General features: G+C 40.0%; 1 protein-coding gene across 1 annotated transcript in view; it reads right to left on the bottom strand.

The window, feature by feature from the left end:
- Positions 1-21,808, bottom strand: part of CPNE4 (copine IV) — a 201,912-nt gene extending 180,104 nt beyond the window's left edge. Inside the window, exon 1 of the mRNA XM_009331254.1 lies at positions 21,624-21,808. Within this exon, the coding sequence (XP_009329529.1) occupies positions 21,624-21,803 (180 nt within the window). The 5' untranslated portion in view covers positions 21,804-21,808. The remainder of the gene's footprint in view (positions 1-21,623) is intronic.
- Between the last annotated feature and the right edge of the window lie 5,545 nt (positions 21,809-27,353).

The raw sequence follows: 27,353 nt of genomic DNA, 5'->3' as shown, positions 1-27,353 counted from the left end.
GCATACAGAATACTCAAAGGAACACCACAATTAGTTTTGTGAACTGGTAAGTAAGGCCGAAGGGTGACACAGTCCTACCCTGCGTATACACCATATTCCCTTCTTTTTATTTCAGTCTGTTTTGCAGTACCTGCAATTCTGTACACCAGTAACAGAAATCCTTCCACAGCTTTTGCTGAATCACGTATTTTTATACTGAACACTGTACAGCATGCCAAAAAAAGAGAAATGGAATTAACTGAAGTACCATAAAAATAGTAAGAAACTCCATAAGCTTTCAGCTGTTCTTTGTGGCCAAAGATGATGAAAACTGTAAGTTTTCTTACACAGTTATGTACAGAATCTATTGTTATGGTCAATTAGACTATCAAACTAGACCAAAGCACATATGCCTATGCTACAAGCAGAAAATCCTATGCATATAGCAGGGCTGCCTAAATACTTTTACAGGACTTCTTTGGCACTAAATTTACTACCTGTAATGAAACTGTTACATAATCTCCGGGCGCGAAATAATTTTGACATAAGAAACAAATAAGATAAGGAGAACAAGTCTTTTAATGTTACTTTCTCAGAAAACTGGGAGAACTTAAAACCATTACCATTAGAGAATATGCAATTGAGACAAGATGAATTGACATTTCATGTGTTTCTAGACCAAAATACCTCCTGTTCACCTAAGCATTCTGTTATCACACTGAATGGGATGCCAAAAGGAATGCAATTTCAGACTCTTGTCAGCAGAAATTCAAAATCCAGGTAAACAGTACCCAGGAAAAACACTAGCAGTAGCACTTCTTATATAGTCCCTTTCCTTCAGCTCGTAATAACCCCCTATCAGTCTAAAACTTACAAACACAACTTAAAACAGTTCACTGTCCTGTGAAGAGTAAACCTACTGACTTGCATGGGACTATTCACAGCCATAGTATGGACATCAGTGCTCCTAACTTGCAAAAATCAAGTACACATCATTCATTCATATGATTTATAATGAACATAGACACTTAAATGATACAACACAACAAAACAACCAACAGTAAAACCCATGTTAAAAAATCAAATCTCTTCTGGGGAGGGAAAAAGGGATCAAATGGTAGCACTTGTCAATACCTACAATAATGGCTCTATTTTTTCAAGTTTTCCAACAGGGAAAAGCAAAACAACCTAAACCCCAACAAGCCTAACCCACCCCAGGCCCTTTCTCCTACACGGCACTAACAACTTCCCATCCTCACTTCACTTCTCCTGAGCTCCACAGGATTAGGTGTGTGCACAGCTGAACCAGATCCAGGAAATGATCTGGCACAGTCCACGAGGAAATGCGAGCATGCTCTTCCCCACAGTTGCTACTCAACTAGGTCATTTCCCCACAGCAGGACCCACCACAGTGGTGCCAAAATAACCTCACAGAGAGGGTACAGGAGAAGCGCCCCTTTACAGACCAAGATACAAACCGAGCCACAGGTTTGTAAACCACTTGGTCAATCGAAGTTACTGTTCTGCAAACACCAGTAATTGTTTAAGGGTGAAAGCCATCCCTTACTGAAAGCATCCCTAAAACAGTGGGCCTGCCACAAATCGCATGGTCACAGAAAAATGCAGCCCATTGATGAAGCTCAATTTGAGAAAGCCCCTTAGCTAAAGGGAAGCTTCCTTTCCACAGTCAATGGCATGTCACTGCATACACACAGATTCATGCACACTGAGCTAAGAGTGTAAGTAAATGTTTGCAGGATCAGTATCAAATAACCACATTCCTCTTCAAAAGCTCTCTATATAATCTGCAGGAAGATTCAGACCAATTATATATTTCATGACTAATTATTCTAATTAAACTGACTGGTAGCGTGTTAGTGAGTCAGACAGAAAACAAAATATTCAGACTTTACATACTCCTCCTCCACACTCCAGTGAAATCTCTAACGTATCTTATGATGTTTTATTTATCTCAACCCAAAGGCAAAAATAGATTGAGCTTTTCCCCAAATAACTTATATCAGCTTCCTCCAGTCTCTTATAAGAAATCCACCCAGTATGGGGAGACGCTGATGCTGTTTAATGTCATCCTCACTGTTTCACAGTTCCAGTTTATAAACATTTCTGTATTGGCGTACACTTCCCCACTCCATCTCCGAGTACCACCGCAAGTAGTTGCAAACTGTTACCATGAGCTGCCTGTTGGCAGCTTCTCGTTGTATTGCAGCTATTGGATTAGACAGGTTCTTGCTGGTGGTTCACATCCCAATGAATTTCCATTGACTTACTGACTCACCGCTAAAGCCCCGGTTGCTTGCAATCCCATCTGTGTATGTCTGCAAGGGGCTGACCGCTCTACGGAGAACAGGAACAAAAATCCATGTATTTAGGACAGCTACTACCTCTTGCTGAGAATGGATGTCCCAACTTTTCTGTACTTTTGAAAATAAAGCTAAGAAAGGAAATGACTGTCTTGTGTCACTTTATACGAGTAAAGCATCATTATATCCCTGTATTTGCATAGGGCATTCCAAAAACATCCAGAAAGTCTTCATTGAAGTGAAGACTTATGGTTCAAAGCCACGTGCTCAGGGCAGTAATTTCCAGAATGGAGACTACGTGTGCAGCCACGGTTTCTCTTTTTGCCTGTGAACAATGATAAGCCTTAGTTACATGAGGATTCCCTCCTTCCCCGCACATCATCCACACAGGTCTGCTGTCTCACATGGGGCACAGGGCAGACCATACTCCCAAATGGAGTATTAAATATAACTAAAGGATTGTTTCTTCTCTCCCCCTCCCGCCTTTTACCCTGGACAAATCAATACACGTAATTTACTGCAGTGCTTATGAACATTTTACAGATGAAAATACTTTCTTCAAATACTGAACTGATGTGGTACAATTGGCTACTTTTACATGTCTGTATTTTCTTTTGAAACTTTTAAATGTCTTCCTGTTGACCTAAGGAACTTCTTCTATGCATAAGCAAAAGAGAAAAAATACATGAAATAAAAAAATCAAAAGAGCCTAGATTAATTTCTTTGTCTGGATGATATTCTTAAGATGGCTGGCCTTGTAAGACCAAGAGGAGAAGATCATGATCTGCAGTTAAATGTGATTGGGAATTGGAAGTACTTCAAAATCTGAAGAGCTCAGCACTGTGCTGTTCAAATCAATTCGTCACCAAGTACTCAAATAAAATAAAAAGAAGAAGAATTTAAATTACCCTATGAGGTGCTGGCCCAGAGTTCCAACTGCTTCTAAAATAAGATCCAGGTGCTCTTAAAAGTTTAAAGCAGCTTTTAATTTTAAATTGCTCTTCACTGCATGTGCCATGAATGCTGATCTTTAAAAAGTGTGTCTAAATCAAAACACTCCATATTGCAGAATAATTGGTTTAAAAAAAAAAAAAAGCTGCAACAAGATAGCCCTGGCCAAGTGAAGTGACAAGCCATGTTTAATATTTTCTCTAAGAAAAAGATAACAAAAAAAAAATCCATGTATGTTTTGCTCTCTTTTCTCTGCACTTCAAATAAAAACTTTCACTCCAGGGTAAGCTACTACTTCACTTCAGCTATATCACACTTACTACTACTCAGAGGCCTATCATTATGATTATTTATATTGTGATAGCACCTAGAGACCTAGATAAAGTTCTTACTATCCTTTGCAAATAAAACAGAAGAGATATTTCCCACCCCTAAGAGCTTATGTCGAAGTAGTTTATAAACACAGACAACAGTATGGCAAGCAATTGGGAAAAAAATTCACCAGAGCAAAAGGCCTCCGCAGGGGGGTTGGACCAGATGACCTCCAGAGGTCCCTTCCAACCTCAGCCAGCCTGTGATTCTGTGATTCTGTGACTACTTTAGGTCTGAGTTTGCAAACATATATTTTTAGAATAAAACTGCAATTTGTGAGATTGGATATAAGGTCTCTGTAGGGATTTAAGACATCACCTTTAGCAGTGATGGTGAAGAATACATCCATCACACCTATACCTACTCGAATCTGCCACGAAACATCACTCTGCGAACACACCATGACCAATCACTTTCATTCAGAGATACTGCAACTTCTGCAAAAAGGCAAAAGTATCCAACACAAAGAGTATCCATCCTGGTATAAACCTCAGTGAAGTATGATCCCACCTGAACTATGTGCCAAGATTTGGGTCCTGTAAGATTATTCCACTGAGAATGAAAACAGGTTAGAATCATAGAATCAAAGAATCATTTAGGTTGGAAAAGACGCTTAAGATCATTGAGTCCAACTGTTAACCTAGCACTGCCAAGTCCACCACTACACCATGTCCCTAAGCACCACATCTACAGGTCTTTTCAACCCCTCCAGGGATGGTGACTCAGCCACTTCCCTGGGCAGCCTGTTCCAATGCTTGAGAACCCTTTTGGTGAAGAAATTTTTCCTCATCTCCAATCTAAGCCTCCCCTGGCACAACTTGAGGCCGTTTCCTCTTGTCCTAGCGCTTGTTACTTGGGAGAAGAGACCGGCACCCACCTCGCGACAACCTCCTTTCAGGTGGTTGTAGAGAGCGATAAGGTCTCCCCTGAGCCTCCTTTTCTCCAGGCTAAACAAGGCCAGTTCCCTCAGCTGCTCCTCATAGGACTTGTGCTCTAGAACAGAGTAGGTTTCTAGAGTTCTCTAGAGTCAGGTAGCTTTGATGCAACTATTTTAAAACATTCATAAAGAAGTCAAATGACCAAAGTTTTCCTCCCTCACAGCCATAGATGTCCTTTAGACAAATCTCAGATCCAAAAGCCTATTCTCTAGGCTTCTCTTGGGACCACCCTCCACTGCTCTCCAGGCTGTATTAAAGTTTCCATGCTTACTGGTTTTTAGATAGAATCTCATTTTGATTCTACATTAGTGTCTCTTCCATCTTATCTTGCTTTCCTCTTTCTCCCATTCACACATACCCCAAATAAAACTAGCTTGAGCCCTTCCAAGCAGATCATTCAAGGACTTTCACTAGCTCCCTGTTTGGGCAGAACAAGGTTTCCCAGAGCTGCCATAAAAGAATGCTGGTCACAAAATAAGGTGTAGCCTGGGGTTTTGAACACTGGCCGAAGGCAATACAGAGCTGTAAGGAAATCATGTTATGAACATGACATAACGATCATGTTATGAAAAAGCTCAAACAACTGCTTTCGGAACAAACGAATCCATCATGAACATTTCTCTTCAGTACTACGTGAGATACACCAGCCTTCCTTTGTATTTCATGTTGTAACAGCAACCGGTGGCAGAAAGCTAACTTCTGAATGACCAACACAGGATGTAACTTGGTCAGCAGTTTACCAACCAGTTCTGCATACATTTTATACGACTGTCTCCTTTTCAGTTTTTCCTCCCGGCATCTATAATGAAAGGAAAAGGAAAGGGCAGGCAGATGGTCAGTAAATTATGTATTCTCACCACAAATATCCCCAGGAGTAGCCAAATTATACAACAGTTTGCAAAAGACATTGAGATAAAAATGTGTGCTCTTTAAATAGACTGACCTCCAACTCCAGCTGAAATCAGCAGAAAAAGCAGAGTGATACAATGAAGAGGAGGAAAAAAATAATTAGCCCACATCAGCTGTGCTCCAGTTAAATGTGCTCCAGTAAGAGCACATGGCTGCTTTGAAAGAGGATATACAGATGGAAAGACGCATACTATGACAATGTAAACTCTGTGAACTCTATCATTGTGCCAGAATCTAATTTAAAAATATTCCCAACTGATACAATTAAAATGTATTCAAAAATTTGGTTTAAAAGTTTATTAAAGATGTATGTATTCCTTGGGGTTCTTAGTATTACCCTTCCAAAAATAACACAAATATAAACTGCTGATGCCCAGCTTAGCAGAGAACATGTACAGCTCTTCTACATTATAAAGAAAAACTTCATGCTTTTGAATGGTTCCTTGAAGTGCAATAATGATTCCTCTCATTCTTTAACTCCAAACTATGTGAATTGGAAAGGTTTCCATCATAAAAGAAAAGCTCAGAGTCAAAAATATTATCTAGTTGAAAGAGCTACACTAAGTGTGTTATTTTCCATTAAAACTGTGACTTGTAACCATCTTCTTTCCCACAGAAAGCAGGGCTACCTGAAGGTCAGGACATGGCCACTTTAAATCATGACAACATTAGATCAATCCTGAAAAGCAAAGTCTATAAAATAAATTTTAAAAACTAGCATGCAAGCCCTGCGAGCACTTTATTTTTGGTGTCAATACTGCGACTTAATGTTGAGCAGCAAATCCACAACCAACCAAAATCTGGGCAAGAATCTCTAGAAGTTAAAAAACAGCATCACGCATAAGTCAAATTAAAAAATAACACTGTTGTGTGGAATTGGTGGTGCATGTAGAATTTTAACTTTTGTTAAGGATAAGTCTCACTCTCTACCACAGGATTAGTTATGATCAACGTTTTCCAATATTATTAGAGAATCTCAATAAATTCCTAGTGAAAAATGTAAGTTATATATAGAAAAAAGGAAAATTTGGCTTTAACATTTTGGATGTGACTTCATCATGGAGCTATTAGGCTGAACATGGGAAAACATCAAGTAAGTCCCACCGTCCTAAGGAAGGAAGAAAGAAGGGACACTCCTTACATAATACATTAATAGCTTCTTTATTAAGAGAAAGAATAAGATCAATGCAAAGATGGTCAAGGAACCACTTTGGGATTTATATTAAAGAACCAAGGAAGCAAGCAGGCAAGCGCCGGGCCTTGAACAAAATTAAGCACACACTGGGCTTTAAACAGACTACTGAAACATTGGATGATAACTGACAACATAAAGGCAATAACTTCAAATAGAGAAACAAAGGCATAGGAATTTACATTGCATATCCCTGTGCAGAATAGAAAAGACACACGCATGGCAGCTGGCATGCCCAATATAAGCTGGAGAAGTGCAAATACGGTTTTAAAACAGCAAATGTCACTGTCAGTAAAAACAGTTCCTGCAGCCACAGGGAATCCAAAGAGCAGCCAGGGGAGTAAGGCTACTGAAACTAGTCCAGTTCACGTGGCAGTGACACAGAATAAGCTTTTAAGTTTACACAAGTAACAAGGCTACAGCAGACTAATCAGCCCTCAAACAGCATTTAAAGTTAAATACGAGGTACAGCGATCATCATAATGTTTCCCTGAAGAAGCATACAGGAGTGATGTAGTGCACTTGGTTCTACACCAGCAGCCGGTTCTACACCAAAGGCACGCATGAGCTGGCTGATGCAATAGTAAGGCAGTGAGTTTTTCCAAATATTTGAAAAACAAAAGCCTCAAACTCCTTTTTTTTCCCTTTGATTAAGTATATCATGACAAATTCGGATTACCACAATGGATAGTTTTCTGCTTCAAAACAACCATGTCTTGGGTTGGTGGTGTGGAATAAAAACTGAGCATCTCACAAAATTATGAGATTTACCTCAGATAGTTGCAGTTAATATTTTATGATGAATTTCAACCTAAATTATAAAGAAACTGGCTGAACAATATCTTGTATGTCTTTGAACTTAGAAATTATCGATAGGGAGCTACAGCAGTGATTCCAGCACCAATGACTTACATGCTTTTCCAGAGGAGACTTTAAACCAAGAATTGGCTTATCACATATTTTTATTTTGCCAACTTTAAGTGTGATATTTTGAACAGGTAAATTTGTCAAGCCAGATCACCAAAGTAAACTAAACCCAAATAGTACAGACTTTGTATAGACTGTCCATAGTGCCCTGAACTTTTCTTAGCAAGTAAGCACCTTTGTAGAGCCAGGATTGGTAAAAGCTGTTTGCTTTGCTGTCAGCAGCAGTGGTGTGATGGCAAGTTGCAGCCATTCCAAGCCCTCTGCCAGGAATAGGGGATTTTTTCAGCCCTGTTGCTTTACTCCTGAGATGGTCTCTTACTAGTTTATGCATGCCACCATCTGGGATCTTCTTTTGGAGAACGCAAAGGGTGGTAAAAGAAACAAAAGCAGAAATCATGATTCTGATGTTTTACTTAGACACAGTCTTAGCTTCCGAAGAGAAAATGTGAAACAAGAACACCATTTCAGTCAGTGAGGTGGTCTGCAAGCTGTGAGCTGATGGGCAAAAAGCCCGTTTTTTTGACAAGTAAGATTCAAAAGAGAAATCAGGATGGGAGGGTGCAATTTATCTAGAAATACACTCTGGCTTTGTATTCTGCTTTGTGTATGCTCTGAGCACCCACCAGCAACACATACAAGACAAATACCACAAACTATATAAGAAATCTCAATGCAGAGCTATGCAGATAATTGATGCAATGTGCCTCTGCTTGGATTTCATGGTTTTTATATGCAAAATTTCAAAGTTTTCAAGGGGAGAAAGAAAAAAAAAGTCAATCTGTTCCATTTTTTAAAAATGAAAAAAATTCAGGCAAAAACTGAAAATAACTGTTAACAGATAAGGTCAGCACATCTATATGGAAACGTAGTTTGGACACTTCAATTCTCAGTTAGATTTCATGGAGTCTATATTCTGGCCTGATTACAACATAACTAATGCAATATATTTTTAAGCTACTACCAAACATGAGGGAAGATGGAAAACAACAGTTCCAGTGAAATTGCTTTTACTTTCTGTTGCATAAACTTAAACTCCATCAATTCATATTAACAGCATGTTATCTTGTACTGGTTTTAAACCAAACCAGCTTAATGAATTTGGTCTCCCTGGTCAATCATATTTGAATTAGAAGAGTTTTCAAAGAACATTCGCAGTAATTCAGACTGTTTTTCTAAATCAGTTATTCTCAGAGTTTCATAACCGCTCCTTCCCTTGAGGAAACAATTCATAATAGGCCCTAAAACCTTTCCCAGTAAAAGCAGAAGAGGTTCAAGTTGCTGACAATCTCTCAGTCCCATTCTGATGCTATAGGTCAAGAATTAGTGTACTGAATCAATCAAGTGAATTATCTACTTACAAACCAGCTCCAAAGATTCCTGTTTACTCTAGGTTTATCGCAATCTGTCAGACTACTAAAGTCAAGTCAGGCTTAAAATCTATCCTGGAGATGTGTGAAGTTTGTGTATCTGTAATAAATAGCTCATGAGAAGCAGGCATATCACTGAGCTATCCTGAAATGTGCATCTGCCTGCCCATAATAAAAGCAGCCTTAGACTCTTCATCTAAGTTTCAGCTATTACGTATCTGATGGATAGATAATTAAACTGCAGGGATTAAAAAGAATCAAAAATGTATTTTTTTGAATGTTGGACTGCTGGTATAGCAACTGTATGGCAACTCCTCCCAGAAACTGATGCAGAACTATAGCATTTTTCCTTTTGGTTAATGCCAAAAATACTCAACGCAGTCAAGATATGCTTAATGCTAAACGTAGTGATAATGCATCCCCCCACTTCACAGATTGGAGCTGGATTTCTGCAAAGTTCTCCCTAAGGCTATTCAGCCACATAAGCTACTGCTATTCTGTGCTACCTCTTCATCAGGAATCAAAACTTTTTTTCTTCCCCAGTAGCAGTAGCATTTCTCTAATTACTTCTCATCTTTTTATTATCAGCTCTTTGGTTTCCTTTACTTGCTGAATGCCTCTGAAAAAGCTCTTCTGAGGATCCGTATCTGCAAAAACCTAGTACAGTATTGCATGAGAAAACACATCCGAGCTTTTATCTTACAATCTCTGTTTTAATTCCTGAGTGAAAGGAAGAGATGGAGAGAAAGCAAGCTCTTTCCTAAGCTCATCTCTCATGGCTGTCAAATCTTTTATCTTGACCTGCAAAGGAGCCACAGCTGAAGGTTTCCCACCACCTGTACATTCTCAGTCCACGTTACCTTGTCTCTGCCCCACAGGGACACATGAAAATGAAGATGACTCTCCCCTTTAAGCACCTCTACCTGATGAGGCCGTCATTCTGCTTAAAGGTTGTCCTTACATGCTTGTGTACAGAAAAGCTCAAGTGTCCTTTTTTGTGCCATCAGGGATTACTGCTACAGATTTTAGAGAAAGGCTGATTTCTTTCTGCAGTAGAAGAAAATAATCACTCTCAGCTAGCCATAGAAAGGAGGGTATTTGCAAGCCCTCAGATCTACTCCTGACCCTCTGGATAATATGAAGAGTACTACTAATAAATACCATACACCAGTATTCAATCTTACAGGTGTGACAGACAACTGCATATCTATTCTACAAACATATAAATTGTGACAGGTTAGTAAGCCAGTTATCCAGTGTTAACAAAGCAGTGTAAAGCCTTCCTTTTCCTGACATCTTCCTTAGATAATTTTGAAAACATTTTGAATGGTCTCTTTTTTTCTTTTTTTTTACCCTACTCATACAACAAAACTACAAGGTTTGACCTGTTTTAAAAAGTAAATATTAGAAAACTCCTGTTTTATTAATATGACTGAGAACACTGTTTAAGAGTCACAGCTTTCACGGAAAGTTATCCTGAGAAAAAGTTGTGAAAAGTTAGTGGAGCATGAATTGAGAAGCATCAAATAGACAGCATGGCTAAAGGCAGTATTTGCAAGCACATCTGAGGATCATTAGAAATACTGATGAAAGCACAGTAATAACAAAGAAATATTCACAGCTGGGGGAGGCAGTAATTAAAGTGCCCTGTTTCTGAGGCAAAAAAAGCTTTTATTAATAAAAGTCATATATTTTGTCAGCCATAGTATTTTCACTAAATGTGATAAATACAAGAATAAATGAGAACTCCTCTCAGTTGTTTATTGATATTTCATGTCTGCAATCAAATTACTCAACAGTTAAGATGAAGGCAAAATTTTCAGTCAGCTTAAAGCCATTCAAGACATTTCTACCAGCAACAATACACAAATGTTTGCAAAGGCATAGCGAAATCTGACAACTGAGCACCCAGCCCAGTTCCCTCCTTCACAGGTACAAATGGGAAGATACATGCATAGTGCTGCTTGCAAAAACACTGAAGTGCACTGATTGAAGACGGCAGTTGGAGCATGTTAAACAGAAATTGTTCACAAGAAACAGAGTTCTTCAACTATTTCCACAATTGCTGATCCACTGGACACTGAAATAGGATGTAAACAAGCACAGGTCATTCAGATTTTCATCTAAGCTAGTACAGTATTTGTCATGGTTTAACCCCAGCCGGCAACTCCGGGAGGGGAGAGAGAATCGGAAGAATACAAGTGAGAAAAGTCATGGGTTGAGATAAAGACAGTTTAACAGGTAAAGCAAAAGCCACACATGCAAGCAAAGCAGAACAAGGAATTCATTCACTGCTTCCCATCGGCAGGCAGGTGTTCAGCCATCTCCAGGAAAGCAGGGCTCCATCACACATAATGGTGACTTGAGAAGACAAACACCATCACTCCAAATGTCCCCAGTTCCTTCTTCTTCCCCCAGCTTTATATGCTGAGCATGACGTCATATGGTATGGGATATCCCTTTGGTCAGTTGGGGTCAGCTGTCCCAGCTGTGTCACCTCCCAGCTTCTTCTGCACCCCCAGCCTACTCACTGGTGGGGTGGGGTGAGAAGCAGAAAAGGCCTTGACTGTGTGTAAGCGCTGCTCAGCAATAACGAAAACATCCCTGTGTTATCAACACTGTTTCCAGCACAAATCCAAAACATAGTCCCATACAAGCTTCTATGAAGAAAATTAACTCTATCCCAGCACAGTATTAAACTGATTTTTAAGCAGGTAACTATTTCCTAACATGGAAAAATGACTATGTGATCCCACAAGTCTTTTGATCCTTTCATTTCCATGGCTCTCGCAGAGGCAGATTTACCAGGCAGAAGGCTCCTGGAAATTGGTCCCAACCGCAGATCTTCCCAGTGGAGGATGCTCCAGGCCATAGGATCAGGGAGAAACCATGTAGCTTTTACCACCTCTCTATATAAGTGCTCCCTTCTGACTTCCCAGGAGTAAAATTGTTTTTATTCATTTATGTAAACTATGAGAAATAACTCTTCACTGTGCCATGACATGAAGACAGGACACCTGAAGAGATTTAGCTGGGACAGATACAGCCAGAAGCCAGCCTCCTGCTGCTGCTGCAGCAGGGGATCCCACAGCTCTGGTAGAGAGGAAGCAGCCAGCCCAAACATGACCACTCAGTAAAAAAACAGACTTCTACAATGCAAGTTTTCTCTTTCTCTCCTTTGCACATGCATTACATTTCACAAACTGCCCTAGAGAGGCAGAAATTGCAGTTTGAGCTAGTGGAACATTATGATAGTTCATCTATATTGACTCAAAGTGACAGCATTTGACTTCAGTTGAGACAATCTGTCTGATTCAAATGAGTTCAAGTTTAAAGACAAGTTGATTTAAAAAGACAGGGAAAAAAGCACTGTAGCTATATTTAAATGCTAAGACAATGAGGAGGCTCAAGAGAAAGCAGCAGTGATGAATGAGGTAAAAGCAAAAAAGAGTTACTATAAAATGGATTTAAAATAAATAGTCACTTATTACTACCTGGGGTGTAAAAAGAAAAATCTCATCAAAACCTAATGATAGTCATGTTTCTGAACTAGGCACAGGAGGAAAAAATTCTCAGTACCAGCTTCTAATCAAATATTTGCCAACACAAAAGATTTACAACCTTTAGTTTTCATACTTATGACTTTGCATAAGAAGTTGGAAAAGACTTGGGAGAGGAAGAGAGTTGTCTTTCTTTTTAAAAAGGAGGGTAATATAAAATGCAGTTCCAGGTTTTGAGTTTATGCATATACATTTGTAAAAATGTTCTCAGTGCATTAGGAGTTGAACAGACTATTATGAAAGATGTTCTGTAGGATATGGAGGAAAACTTCACAGTAGATTCCCTCCTGCCTTGATTATAATGAAACAGTCTTTCAAAGAGCATGTACTTTTAAAATACATGTGTAAGGCTAAGAATTTACAAGGAAAGATACCAAGTCTGTTTTTCTCAGAAGACAACTGGTGATTTGCTGTCAGCATCAGGGCTCTCCTCTGCTTAAATTGTTGTAGAACAGGACCATGTCCACATGGAGAACTTTTCTTTTTCCTGAAAGAGTCAATGACAAGAGCTCTTCAACAGGCAAAGCCTTGGAACAGAGGATGCCTCCAAAATATTAAGGCTTGGAAAGTAAAATATCCAATTAGATGAATTCAGGCTGAGAATAGACTGAGATAAAATATTCAATTAGCCTGCAGCCTGACCCCATAGACTTCCAGTGGTGTTTGAAAAAGATGAGCCGTCTTTGTCATTCGCTGCATACAGAAAGACTTCAGGGAAATTTACCAGCAACAGAAAGCAGAAGCTAAAAGCAAATCTTGGCAGCAACAGAGGTTACCAAGTAGTCTTGAGCAAAGAAGCACTCATTAGCATCAACATACACTTAACGAAAAAGGAGAAAGAAAAGTACAATATTGAATTATGAGGATACAATAGGCTATAAAGGCATATACACAGGCACACTGCTGTGGTGTAAATAAAATCACAGCTTTCTGTTTGACAAGTTAGAACAGGAGGGGTGTAAGGGCACCTGAAAAACTCTTAAGCATCATCTTCTAGGAATACTCCTTGGGAAATGAATGCAGCAGGACTGCTCCCATTTCTTCTTAGGTCCAACGGTCAGTAATCAACACTTGCGCTAACAGATCATCACCTGCAACACGTGCAGGGCACAGATCTGTACACAAGACTAAGTGCCCTAAAGACCCGAGAGATATGGGCAGTAGGGGCCAATCAACTAGATCGTCAACTCCAAGTTAGGAATGGTAGGACTTTGGCTACATGGTGGCTTAATTAAAAAGTATCTCATTGTCTTTCTTTTCTGATGAAGGTCTTGATCATTTCAATTAAAGATTCAATTCTTCCCTGCTGGCTTTCAATAACCAAGATTTGCATGAATCCAAAGGTATTTACAATAAATCCAGTATTTCATTAAAGACACTGTCCTAAGCTTTGGCCAGAGAAATGCAGGTAGCATTTCCAATTATCAGCCCCATTCTACATCCAGAAGAGAAGAAACCCCAAATCTGCAAATGAATCAGAAGTTTCTTCACAATGAGAGAAGCTAATTTCATAATAGCTATTCAGTGAAAGCACCTCCCTGCCACTAAATTGTGCATAATCTGATACAAAACATCTCATTGGAACTTTGTAACTCCCTTTCTTTGTCAGAGAAAAATCTTCATAAGATGGTACGTTCATCTTACTGCTACCTCATTAGTTACAATTAATTTTGCACAGGATGTCTGTTCAGCAAGTTGAAATCTTAGAGTGAAATCAGAAAAAGAACAGAATCTGTGCTCTAGCATTGACTAATATTTGAAAAAAAACCAACACCAAAAAGCCAACAAACATCCAATAAACCAGCCCATTGTGAAGCCTTGCAGCTCTTTAAAGCAGAGATAAATCCCAAATCACTGCTTGAAAATCTCTATGGGAATACTTTTGGTGCTGCATCCCTAAAATGTCCTGAAATAAACAGGGTTCAAATAACCATCCAAACTAATCCATGTTCCTTGATGGGATAGATATGCTTAAACTTCAAAATACAGGATGTCCTGGTTTCGGCAGGGATAGAATTAATTTCCTTCCTAGTAGCTGGTACAGTGCTGGGTTTTGGATTTAGGATGAGAACAATGTTGATAACACACCCATGTTTTAGTTGTTGCTAGGTAATGCTTACACTAGCCAAGGACTTTTTAGTTTCCCATGCTCTACTGACTGAGAAGGCTGGAGGTGCACAAGAAGCTGGGAGGGGGCACAGCCAGGACAGCTGACCCAAACTGGCCAAAGGGACATTCCATACCATGTGACATCATGCTCAGTACATAAACTGGGGGAAAGCTGGCCGGGGGAGCCACTGCTTGGGGACTGGCTGGGCATCGGTCGGTGGGTGGTGAGCAACTGCACTGTGCATCAGTTGCTTTGTGTATTATTATTATTATTATTACTACATTATTATTATTTTATTTCAATTATTAAACTGTTTTTATCTCAACCCACAAGTTTTTCCTCACTTGTACTCTTCCAATTCTTGCCCCCGTCCCACCGGGGGGGGGGCTGGGGAGTGAGTGAGCAGCTGTGTGGTGCTCAGTTGCCAACTGAGGTTAAACCACAACACAGGACATAATAGTTGCCTTCTTATACAGTCATAGACAAATCATAAGACTAAAATCCCAAATGGCATTGAGAAAATGAACAGGGATTTTCACAGTGTCTCCTCCAATACAGAAACCAGGGGCTTAAAATGAATTAGCAAGTGGCAAGTTAAAAAAATAGAAGTAATATTACTTTATTCAACAACTACCTAAGCTGCAGAACTCTATGTCCCAGGATATCATGAAAGTTTATTTTTTAAATACAAAAAAATTTAAAATTATTTGAACAAAGTTATGGAAGTTAAATCTACCAACATTTTTTAATTACAAAGACACAAACTCTTGTTTAAGAACTCCCTGAGCTGCAGATCGCTGAGGGCTGTCAGAGCAAGCTGGAAAGACATTTTTTTATTTCCCTGATCTCACACTTCTTCACTGTCACCAACTAGCAGATGCAAGATGGGGTTAGACAGCCCTTGAGTCTGATTCTGTATGGCTACTGCTGGTGGTAGTTCTTGTTTCTGATCATTAAACTTTCAGTTCCATCCAAATGCTTCCTCTATTACTCTGTTCATCTACATGAACTGAAAAAGATGTAGTTATTTGGGTTTATTTATATATGTATTTTTTTTTCTTCTTTTCACAGTGCTTTTGTAGTTATTTTAGAACAGTTTGGTAGAGTCATAGAACATGTCAACCCACAGACTCCCCTATTTCATGGCTTGTTGGCTTCTGCGGTGGGCTGCACCAGCCACAGATGGGTAACATGAGAGAGACTTTTGGGTATCTATGGAAACAAGCAGCTGAAGTCTGCCTCCAGGGTCTTCTCTTCAGATCCTTTCTCCATGCTAGGAAGGGGCAGGGAATCTCCCCCACTCTCCAAGATGCAGAGGAGCAAAATGAGGCAGCAGGTGCTTGGAATGGAAATCGGGAGCTGAGGCAGGAGAGGAGGCAGAGAAGGAGGAAGGAGAAGGATGCTGGAATTAATTTAGAAATAAAGCAAAAGAGAGAGCAGGACTAGGGAAAAGCAAATAGAGATGAAAAGCAAGATCGTGTCCTTCCTGTAGCTTGATTCCTAGGTAGTCTGTTTAGTAGGCTCCACCGGTATTCTACACATTAATAAGTTCAATGCATCTCCAAGCTAACCATTCTCTACTGTCTGCATGAAGGTCTGCGTGGAACCTGCAGGGTTACTGCTCAAAGCAAAAGAAAAAGAAACAAACTCAGTTTTGTTTTTTTAATCATGCCAAGCTGATCCTTGAAATCAAATGTCATGCTAAGTGACAAGTGAATGCCTTTTATTTTAAAAACGCTGAAATGAAAAGTTGTGGGTTTGCCCAACAGTTTTATCAAGACTCACTGAGTTTCACCAAATTTGTGATCTCAGTCAACATTTTAATGAAAAAACCTATTTCAGTAAACAAACCTATCCAACCAAAAAAATTCACCCTATTCCACCAACATGAATTTTAGCAACTGCATGTTGTCTTTGCGTGCTGCTTTATTTGCTCTGCAGTTACAAGTTTAAGAAAAACTTAGGGGAAAAAGCAAAAACTCTGTCTGGCTGTTCAAATCCACAAGGTAGCAGATATTCTATGCCCTGCTGCAGAAAGCTATGAATACGGCTACAAGAAGCTCTCCCTGATTTTCAAACATGGCTATTGTCTTCCTAAGCTCCTCTTCTCTTTTCATAGTTATAGACATCACATTCAATCTGGCTACATCAGGCTATATAACACCTCCTGATCTCATGTAAATCTCGTATGACCAGACACAGGTCAGCAACTTACCCGACTTTAAAAATAACACATGTACTTGCCATATTGCAGATAACAAGCTGTGAACAGGCCCAAGCTACTTTCTTAGGAATAAGAAGTTAATGAGTATTTCAGTACTAGCACATCTCAGCTGAAGACTGCAGTGCTATACACAATTAACATTTATTACACAAGGACATGCACACTGCAGGTGGGTAAAATAATCATTGGAGCAAAGGAATTTATCATCATGTACCTTTGCCTGATTCCACTACCCCATTCAGCCATTCACCATCTGAAGCTTAGTCCAGTTATTAAACTCCTTGAACACATTCAAATCAATATGGAAAAAGAGCCATCAAATGATTCTCTGAAACAAACAAGTTAAGAAGTACAACATTTAGCCCCCCTGCAAGTGTATCTGCCTAAAACTAAGGCCAGAAGAGCTAAAATTCAGCCCCGGATCAGCAAATGGTCTTTTAGTACATATGGATAGCATAATCTTAAATTCTGCTGTATCACACCCTGTCATCTCAGGCTAAAAATACAAACTTCATGTGAGAGAAAGAGTAAACTGCTGATTTTGCTGGGAGACACAATATATCGTTTTAATTCTAGATTGGTAGAGATAGTGCTTTTCAGACAGCATCAACATACATACACAGAGAAATGTGGGGGGGGAGGTATGCGCGCACATTTGTGCATGTGCGCATGTAGGTTTGTTTATAGGGAAATACCCACCCAGACAGGAAGAGAAAAACAGCAAGCACATTGGGGCCAGAACTGAGGACAACACCGAGGCTTCTTTGAGTACTTGTCCATGTCCTGCCTGTGTCCCTCATGGTTTCACATCTGAGGAGTAATGTAGCCATCCTCAAATGACCCAGGGAACTACAGGCTGATCAGCCTCAACTTGATTCCTGGGAAAGTGATGGAGCAGTTAATCCTGGAAACCATTTCCAGGCACATTAAGGATGAGAACATCAGGAGCAGTCAACATGGCTTCGCCAAGGGGAAGTCATGCTTGACCAACTTGACAAACTTCTGTGATGAAGTGACTGGCCTGGTAGATGAGGGGAAAGCAGTGGATATTGTCTACCCGGACTTCAGCAAGGCCTTTGACACTGTCTCAAATATGATCCTCATAGAGGAACTGTTGATGTAAGGAATGGATGAGCAGACAGTGAGGTGGATTGAAACCTGCTGAATGGCTGGGCCCAAGGGCTGGTCATTGGCAATGCAAAGTCTAGTTGGAAGCCAGTAACTAGCAGTGTACCATAAGGATCAATATTGGATCCAGTCCTGTTTAACATCGCCATTAATGATCTGGATGATGGGGCAGAGTGTACCCTCAGCAAGTTTGCAGATGACACCAAACTAGGAGGAGCGGCTGATACAGCAGAGGGTCATGCTACCATCCAGAAGGACCTTGACAGGCTGGAGGAATGAGCCAACAGGAACCTCATGAAGTTCAACAGAGGGAAGCGCAGAGCCCTACCTTTGTGGAGGAATAACCCCATGCACCAATACATGCTGAGGGTCACAACCAGCTGGAAAGCAGCTTTGCAGAAAAGAACCTGGGGGTCCTAGTGGATGAGAAGTTGACTATGAGCTAGCAATATGTGCTTGCAGCAAAGAACGTCTACTGGGCTGCCTTGAGAAAAGCATTGTCAAGCAGGTCAGGGGGTCCTAGTGGATACCGAGTGGAACAAGCCAGCAATGTGCCCTTGTGGTAAAGGCACGTGGTATCCTTGGCTGCATTAGACAAATTATTGCCAGAAGATCAAGGGAGGTGATCCTTCCTCTCTACTCAGGATGTCATGAGACCACACCTGGAGCGCTCAGGGGGGATCTTATCAATGTATATAAATACCTGAAGGGAGGGCGCAAAGACGACAGAGCCAGGCTTCTTTTCAGTGGTGGCCAGTGCTAGCACCAGAGGCAATGGGCACCAGTTGAAACATAGGAGGTTCCCTCTGAACATCAGGAAACACTTTCTTACTGTGAGGGTGACCAAGCACTGGCACAGGTTGCCCAGGGAGGTTGTGGAGTCCTTCTCCTTAGATATATTTAAAAAACATCTGACACAGTCCTGGGCACCTGTCTCTAGGTGTCCCTGCTTAAGCAGCTGGGTTGGACCAGATGACCTCTAGAGGTCCCTTCCAACCTCAGCCATTCTGTGACTGAAAAAAAAACCCCAAGACAACAACCCCCCCCCCCCAAATCAATCACACTTAAAAAATAAATTTTAAAAGAAAACCATATATGCCATTTCCAATCTCTGGAAACAGCTCCTACCCACTCTACAACAGCATGGATATTTTCATTTTATATTTATATATGCAAGTGGCATAATTTACACTAACCAACACATATGCACACACAGTACTGCAGAACTGGAAAAAATAAATTCTCCTCAGGCTGACATGTTTTATCAAAATTTTCCCAGAGACAAATATGCACAGATTTCTCACTTTCAGGGATTGTCTACATCTGTAGAGTGAATCCATCACGTCCTAGCATCTCTAATAGCATGCACAATGCAATCCCATCAGCTTAAGCCCATCAGCTTCAGCTGCATCTGGCCCAGTAGAGGCTGTGCAGTCAGTCCTCAGTACCTTCCATACATTTTAAAAGCACCTATTTGCATGAGCAGAACCATATACAGACCACAACCTGTATTTCAGGCACCTTCAACCCAGCTGCTCCCAGTTCATAAATCCTCCACACAACCAGAATATGTGATCAGTATGCATGTTTCAGTAATACTGGATTTTGCTACAGTCTGTTTGGAGACATCCAACCTCCAGGGGGTTTAAGGTATCTGTAAATTCCAGACAAGTTTGTGAAGTCACTAAATCCATAGATGCAAAACTCTTAAGTTCCACTCCTCTTTGAGTTGTCATTTAGTGATTTCTATGTTGAATATACTCATTTCACTGGTAACTAGATTTTTTTAAAATTATTAGTCTGTCTGCTGTCTCAGGTCTTGCTGGATCACTAATTGTCATCAGCAGAAGATTCTTCCAGCCAATTATGTCTTCAGCTATACCTGAGTGACTCCGCTCAATTTAACTCAGCAATTGGAACTTAATTAAAAATTCTGCTGAGAATGTGTGGGCCAGAATAGGAAAAGGCTCAGCATGTCAGAGCTGTATTAGCTGTGCAGCACTGATAGGAACATGAACTAATAAAAACTTTTTGTTCATAGTAAAATGAGTACCCTGGACTTTCATTAGACAGTAGGAACAACTGACATAAGATGAGAATCATATCAGTGAGCAGATCTGTTCTGCAAGAAATACTCTATTCAGACAATCACTTTCCAAATTAAAAACCACATGAAATAAAGGGAATCTCCATTACAACATAAGAATATATAATTCAAAGCTACTTACCCTGCTCATAACTGGCCACAGACAAACTGTGTGAAATGCACTCGAAGTTATTCAGAGAACTGAAATGGCACTGAAAAGATTTCAGTCTGTTCTTTCCAAACAGGGGCCTTTCACTTATTTTGACCTTTAATCCATTGCTCGGTTAATTTCTACCATTTGGGTGATTACATACAGCTAAATGCTCCTTTCTACATGACTAACTAGAATTGCCCTTTTTTTGGCTAACTATTATATCACCTTAAATTTCAATTACATGAAGACACAGATTTTGTAGCACTAGAACAATCGTGAGAGTTTTATTTATACTTATAGTGTGGTTTTCTGCCAGGGACCTATCTAATGGTTCCACAGCAGCAAACTAAGAAAAGAGGAAGACTACCACCAAAAAACCTTAAGTTTGCTATGCTGGTGCTCACCCTGCACTGGAAAAATTTCAGAGGTCCATAGGTCAAAACACAATTGGAATAACTGGAAGAAAACCCCCAAAGTCTGACAGACCTGAATGAAATTGCTTCATTAAAAAACTCATCAGTTCAGGATTTTGCTTTCTGCATATGCTCACAGTTATTATTATTTTTATCTTTTGATAGATAACACAATCTTATTCTGAATGCTGAGACTGTTGAAAAGAGAGGGATAATACTCAAAATAAGAACTGGATTTAATACATTCCTAATTTTCTCATGCATACTTTCCATTAAAACTCACACTTTTTAGCTTGATTAACCACAAACACTCAAGTGTAACTTTTAAGTAAAATAACTACCAAGATTTCATTTAAAATATTTTATTCCATTCTAATGTTCTTTATTTACAATTTACATGTCTCTGAGACATCCTGTTTCCATTTATCAATCACATGGTTTCTAAGATTAGGTAAAATAACCCAAAGTGGGATTTTAATCAAACATGCAATCTGCAAGACAATGCAAATTGATAAGGCAAATGCATTAGTTTAAGTTACTAACTTCAACTGTGAATCCAACTGTAATGCTCAAAATTTGCATATCAAACTACTCTGTCACCAAATTACTTGCCAACTAGTAATAAATACTCCTCTCTTCCATAGCATTTTTCTTCTTTAGATTGGAAAGTATGATGATCACAATCATTATCTCTGCTATTATATAGCTTTTATGAAACAAGAGGGCCTAAAGGGAGAAGTTTTATGATGCTCCATTCTTTAAATCACCTTCATTTTTAATCTTGACTTCAAACAGAAGTTCAAAGTATCATTAAGAGTCTGATTCAAAGTGTGTTAGAGTTAATGGAAAATCTCCCTTCGCTTTTAGAAGATCATGCCACAGCCTTCAAATTGCTTCTTCTCTTTATTGTTCTTGCTATTTGAACTTTGCCTCAGCTTCTCTATGCTGTCCTAAAGCATCGAAGAATCATTTTTATTTTATTAAACACTCACCTCAAACCACTGGCCATGTGACTGCATTTTAAGGATGACACAAGGATCTGGTTTTGAGAGGGCATCCCTATCCGATATGCCTTTGCATGCAACTCGCAGCTCCACTTTAGTCAGGCATGGGCTGTTAAAAATTCCCAGGGTATTGGCTGCTGATTCATAGATGTTGCTCATTTTCTTCATTCCTTTTTCTGAAAGAGAGAAAAGGTCCATTAAGAACAGTGCTTGCACAGTACAGTCCTTCCTTCCATGCGGAAGCCAACGCAATGTTCTGCTAGCCAATGGGACCCTATAACTGTGAACAAGATCCAAAGCAGGATGGGAAAAAATAAAACCAAAGGAATGCCTGTGGAAGAAAGAAATACATCATCTCGTATGTTTAGAAATAAGTCAACTTCAGAATGAAACTTTCCACCATGCCCCTGAACTCTGGGGGTGAACTGTGACCTCAACTTCCAGCTCTGTTCCTGCTTATAGAGCCACATTTCCCCAGGCCAAAGGATAGACAGGATGGTAATTCTGAATTTCTCCTGATAACACCTTATTCCAGTAACAAGGATAAATTAAATTTGTTCAGCACTTCTTCAATCTGCTTTTATTTCTCCATACTCCATCTAAAAAGCATGCACTTTATCTTAGACAAACTTTTTGTGTAAATGCCGTAGAAGGCCCCTTTCATATCAACCTTAAATTCCAAAATACATTTCACTCTCTATTTCCACACTTACTGCAGAAGATTACCTCCCTCCATTCCTAAGCAAGTAGTCAAGATTGATGGTCTAAGCAGAAGGGCAGGATATTTATGCTGGCAAATCTTGTTGTTACACAGTGCCTGCTCTTTTGGGTCAGGAATGACAGTTACATGAACACAAATGGCTGGAATAATGGGAACCTCTGGCCCTTACTTCATTGCAAACACCCCCAGTCTTGCAACTCAAGCCTTTGCTCTCAACAGAAGCAACAAAAAACCATTTTTAACATCGAGCTTAGCAAAAATCACTATATGAACATTTTTTCCCCAGTAAAGAATATGGGAACACTTTAATTTGCTCACTTGTTCTGAGCTTCACAGTCTGACCTCTAAAAATCTGTCTCCTAATACAAGGATTAGTGCCATCACCCCCCTTTACCCCATACGTAAGTGCTGCAAAAAATTAATTCCACACTTTTAGAGGGCAGATTTATCTTTCCAGATTATCAACAGATTTTTTGTTGTCTGTTTCAAACCTCTTCACTGTTTCTTCCACAAGACCCCATTCTCAGAGGTTAATGATTTTTGAGACCTGTTTTGACAAAAGTTAAATTTTGGTGATTTGGAAAGGAAAGTGAAGTTTTCTTTCCCCAACTCTGAGAAGTTAAAAATAAAAACAAAAACCACAAAACCATACCTTCAGAATATCCAGTTTCCCTATGAATTATAAAGGCAAAAATAAAACGTATTTCTAAATTCAGAGTAAGAAGATTTGGCAACACAGTGTGGACCTCTAATACATTCCTGAAGTTTATCTGTATGTAAGTCTGAATGATGAAGCAGATGATCTGCTCTCCTTGCAGATGAGAGAAAAGCTTGTTAATAATTTACAGTTCTTCAAATCTACTGAAATCTATACAGCAACTTACTGTATAACCACCAGTTTGGTGTGAAAACCCCAGCCTGCTGCATTCGACATGTTTGTAAGTGAAGTGGGTGTGGATGGACTCTAACCACTTTCTCTAGCTCAGGCTCTGCAGGCGTATTTCCTTACAGTAAAACAGGCTTCTTGAAATGTGAGCCACGCCACAACCATAGTGCCCGACATCCTAAGATCAAAACAGCCTCCTTCAGCACTTCCCACTTACCTGTAAATGCTGTCACATAAACTATATTCCCTTGGATTTACCACTAGGAAAGAAACATGACAAGGAAAAAAAGCAAAACTAAAATACGGAAAGGTAATGATACTAGGCTATATTATAAAGCCCAGAGAGCATACTCAACTTCTACACAGTGTATTCCTATACACTAGTTTAGTTTCTCATACATTTTTAGCTAAGATTCCTGTCACTGCAAATAGACTAGCACCTCTCAAATCTCAAAATCTTTTACAGGGTGGAGAACAACATTTTGTGCTGGGTCAAATCATGTCAGCGATGGTAAGATCACAATCCTAGCTTGAACGCAACGGCAAGCAGGGGGAACTGGGCTCTAGCCTAATCGGAACTACCCTGATAAAATCATAATTTGAGAAGCAATGATCCACAGGCAAGAGGGACCCGATATCTGGTACCTCAACTAAGCACAACAATAAGTGTCTGGAAAAAGTGCTACCAAAAGTGATGATTCAAAACAATGTTTGGGAGACTGATTTTCTTCTTTTTGTTGCTTTTTTTCAAAAAAGAGAATCATAGAATCATAGAATAGTTTGGGTTGGAAGGGACCCCTAAAGGTCATCTAGTCCACCCCCCCTCCAATGAGCAGGGACATCTTCAACTAGATCAGCTTGCTCAGAGCCCCATCCAGCCTGACCTTGAATGTTTCCAGGGATGGGGCATCCACCACCTCTCTGGGCAACCTGTCACCACCCTCAGCGTAAAAAATTTCTTCCTTGTATCTAGTCTAAATCTACTCCCCTTTAGTTTAAAGCCATTCCCCCTTGTCCTGTCGCAACAGGCCCTGCTAAAAAGTCTGTCCCCATCTTTTTTATAAGCCCCCTTTGAGTACTGATAGGCTGCAAGAAGGTCTCCCCGAAGCCGTCTCTTCTCTAGGCTGAACAACCCCAACTCTCTCAGCCTTTCTTCATAGGAGAGGTGTTCCATCCCCCTGATCATTTTAGTGGCCCTCTTCTGGACCTGCTCCAACAGGTCCGTGTCTTTCTTATGCTGAGGGCTCCAGAGCTGGACACAGTACTCCAGGTGGGGTCTCATTAGAGCAGATCAGAACAGATCTCCATCTGATCTCAATCTGAACAGATTAAGGTGGTGGTAACTTTGACAAAGCAACTTGAAGGCTACTATTTAGCTAAAAATTACAGAGAAAATTATATGTATTTATATGTATTCTGCTAGCAATCATCACAAGTCTGTTTTTTCATTCTATTTCTAATACATCCCTGATATATGATGTCAGGTACCTAAGTTTCCATCAACTGGGATTACAAAAAGACTGTTGGAAACTGAGGTGGGGGGAGGGACTGTTGTCTAATTATTCATCATTTTATAATCCCATCTCCTTCAGAAAGCTACTCAACAAGCTCATCCCACACATTTATAAGACATTTTTACATGTTGCCCTTTCCAAATTGAAATCCATTTGAAAATTGGGTTAATTCTGTCTCATGCACATCTTGTATCATTAATGAAATGTCATCCTTTGTGCAGAAATAGGTTGGTGATTTAATTAAACCGGATGATTTCAACACTAAAGAGAAGGGGAAAAAGTTGCAGAGTGAGGGGGAGAAATGTATTTTTCTTCCTCCCACAGTAATTATACACTGGTTTTTTAGAACAGCGGATAAGTATAAAATTATATTTCTTTTTATGACTACAACTATTACTTCAGCTTTTACAAGTTCTAAATTTATCAATGGAAAAGATCAAGCCACAGTCTTATTCTTTTGTCCCATTATAGTCTTCTTTTAATATAATCACCAGCTTGGGTTATTGTACTGATGTCATGTTACCAGGAAGCTGGGGGCCTGGAAAACAGATTTTGAGCCTACTGAAAGTGGCTAAAAAAAGTATTATTTTAGGTAAACATAGACAAGTTAGATTGCGTAAGAAGTTTTTTGTCAATTAACTACGTACAGTATTGATGGAGGAATAAATTGTTCATTTTTCTTTGCTACAAGCTCTTCCTTTTTCACTTCATTAGAACCTCATTATTCCTTCAATGTCCACGTGGCTTTAATATTCACTGATTAAGAGCTGTATCTGTGAGAGGAAAGCGATAGCGTAGATATGAAAGTAAGTGAACTAAGTGATAAGTCACATAGTACTGAAGTTTCCAGTTCATTGCTGCATGCATTCTCTTTCATTTCCTCTGGAAAAGAGGAAAACAGTGTACCCATTACACGCTTCCCACACAAACTCATTAGCCAGTGCTAGACTGCACAGAACAAGGAGGCAAGACCAGGCCTTATGGTTTCACCTCTCCATGGTGAAACAGCAAGAAAGATGGCAATACAAGTGGAAAAACAACTTAAAGTACACTGTGCTGAACTCAAAACACATACTATGTTAACAAACCCCCCCTCCCCAAACCAAAAAAGCCTGAAAGACCTTGATAGCACCATTTACCCTACAGAATACAAAGAAAAAGTGAGGACCTTGGAAAACAGTTCCACTCTCCCAAAAATATTCTACATCTGGCATACTTAGAGCTCATTTAGTAGAAAATAATGTGCTCTGACATTTTTAAGAGATTCACGGCTCAGAGGGATCTTATTGATGTGTATGAATTCCTGATGGAGGGGAAATAAAGAACATTAAACCAAATTCTGCTCAGCAGTACCCAGTGACAGGACAAGAGGCCATCAGCACAAACAAATACAGAAAATTCTGATTAAGGAAAAGGAAACTTTTTACTGTAAGGTTGGCTGAAGACTGGAACAAGCTCCTCAGAGAGCTTGTGGAGTCTCTGTCCTTGGAGATACCCAAAACCTGTCTGGACATGGCCCTGAGCTTTAAGCAGGGTTTCGAATAGATGATCTGCAGAGGTCCTTTCCAACCTCTACTACTTCGTGAATAAGTAGGACACAATCAAATTGTAAACCTTTTAGGGTACAGATTGCCTCTGTGATCTGTTGTTTTTCCTGTGCTTAGCACAGGTGGGTACTGATCTATGATTTGGGCCCCTTGGCTCCAAAACCATACAGAAAATCAAAAGACAGACATGAGCCCAGTATTTCTGGTAACTAGTGCTACAAAGGCTCCTATGCGTAGATATTTCATTAAAAGCAACAGTACAGAAGTCCAGAATTTTGTGCCTGGCTAGATAACTGGATTACACTGAAAACCAGTATTACACATTTGCCAGCTATATCTTTCTCCTCTCAGAGGGACTGCATGGCTTAAAAACATTTAGTCATCTAGTGCCTACTAAAGTAAGGATCTCTGTGATGTGAAATACAAACAGTACATGCCTTTCAGAGATCTAAAAGCCTTGATTTCAGCTCACACAAACAATCAGATCCACCTTGTTACAAAATGGTGATCAACACAGGGCTTTAGAGAACCTCACCACAAGATGTAACCAGGTTCCCTAGATTCACCATGAAATAAATGTTATCTGAATTCAGATTTCAAGTTTCCTCCTCTGCCCACTCTGTCATTTTGCTCTCCTACACACACACACACACAATCTCCAAAAGCTTTTCTGCAAGTTGTCTGCGTGAAGTACAAAGAGATTTTGGGACCAGCGCTGTTTAACATCTTTGTGGGCGATATGGACCATGGGAATTGAATGCACCCTCAGCAAGTTTGCTGACGACACCAAGCTGTGTGGTGCATTCGACATGCTGGAGGGAAGGGATGCCATCCAGAGGGACCTTGACAGGTGGGCCCATGCAAACCTCATAAAGTTCAATGAGGCCAAGTGCAACGTCCTGCACATGGGTCGGGGCAATCCCAAGCACAAATACAGGCTGGACGGAGAATGGATTGAGAGCAGCCCTGAGGAGAAGGACTTGGGGGTATTGGTTGATGAGAAGCTCAACATGACCCGGCAATGTGTGCTTGCAGCCCAGAAAGCCAACC

This window comes from Pygoscelis adeliae, unplaced genomic scaffold (assembly GCF_000699105.1).
Source record: "Pygoscelis adeliae isolate BGI_AS28 unplaced genomic scaffold, ASM69910v1 Scaffold99, whole genome shotgun sequence".
Taxonomy (NCBI): Eukaryota; Metazoa; Chordata; class Aves; order Sphenisciformes; family Spheniscidae; genus Pygoscelis; species Pygoscelis adeliae.
The sequence above is the reverse complement of the archived record's forward strand: the minus strand, read 5'-3'. Positions and strand labels throughout refer to the sequence as shown.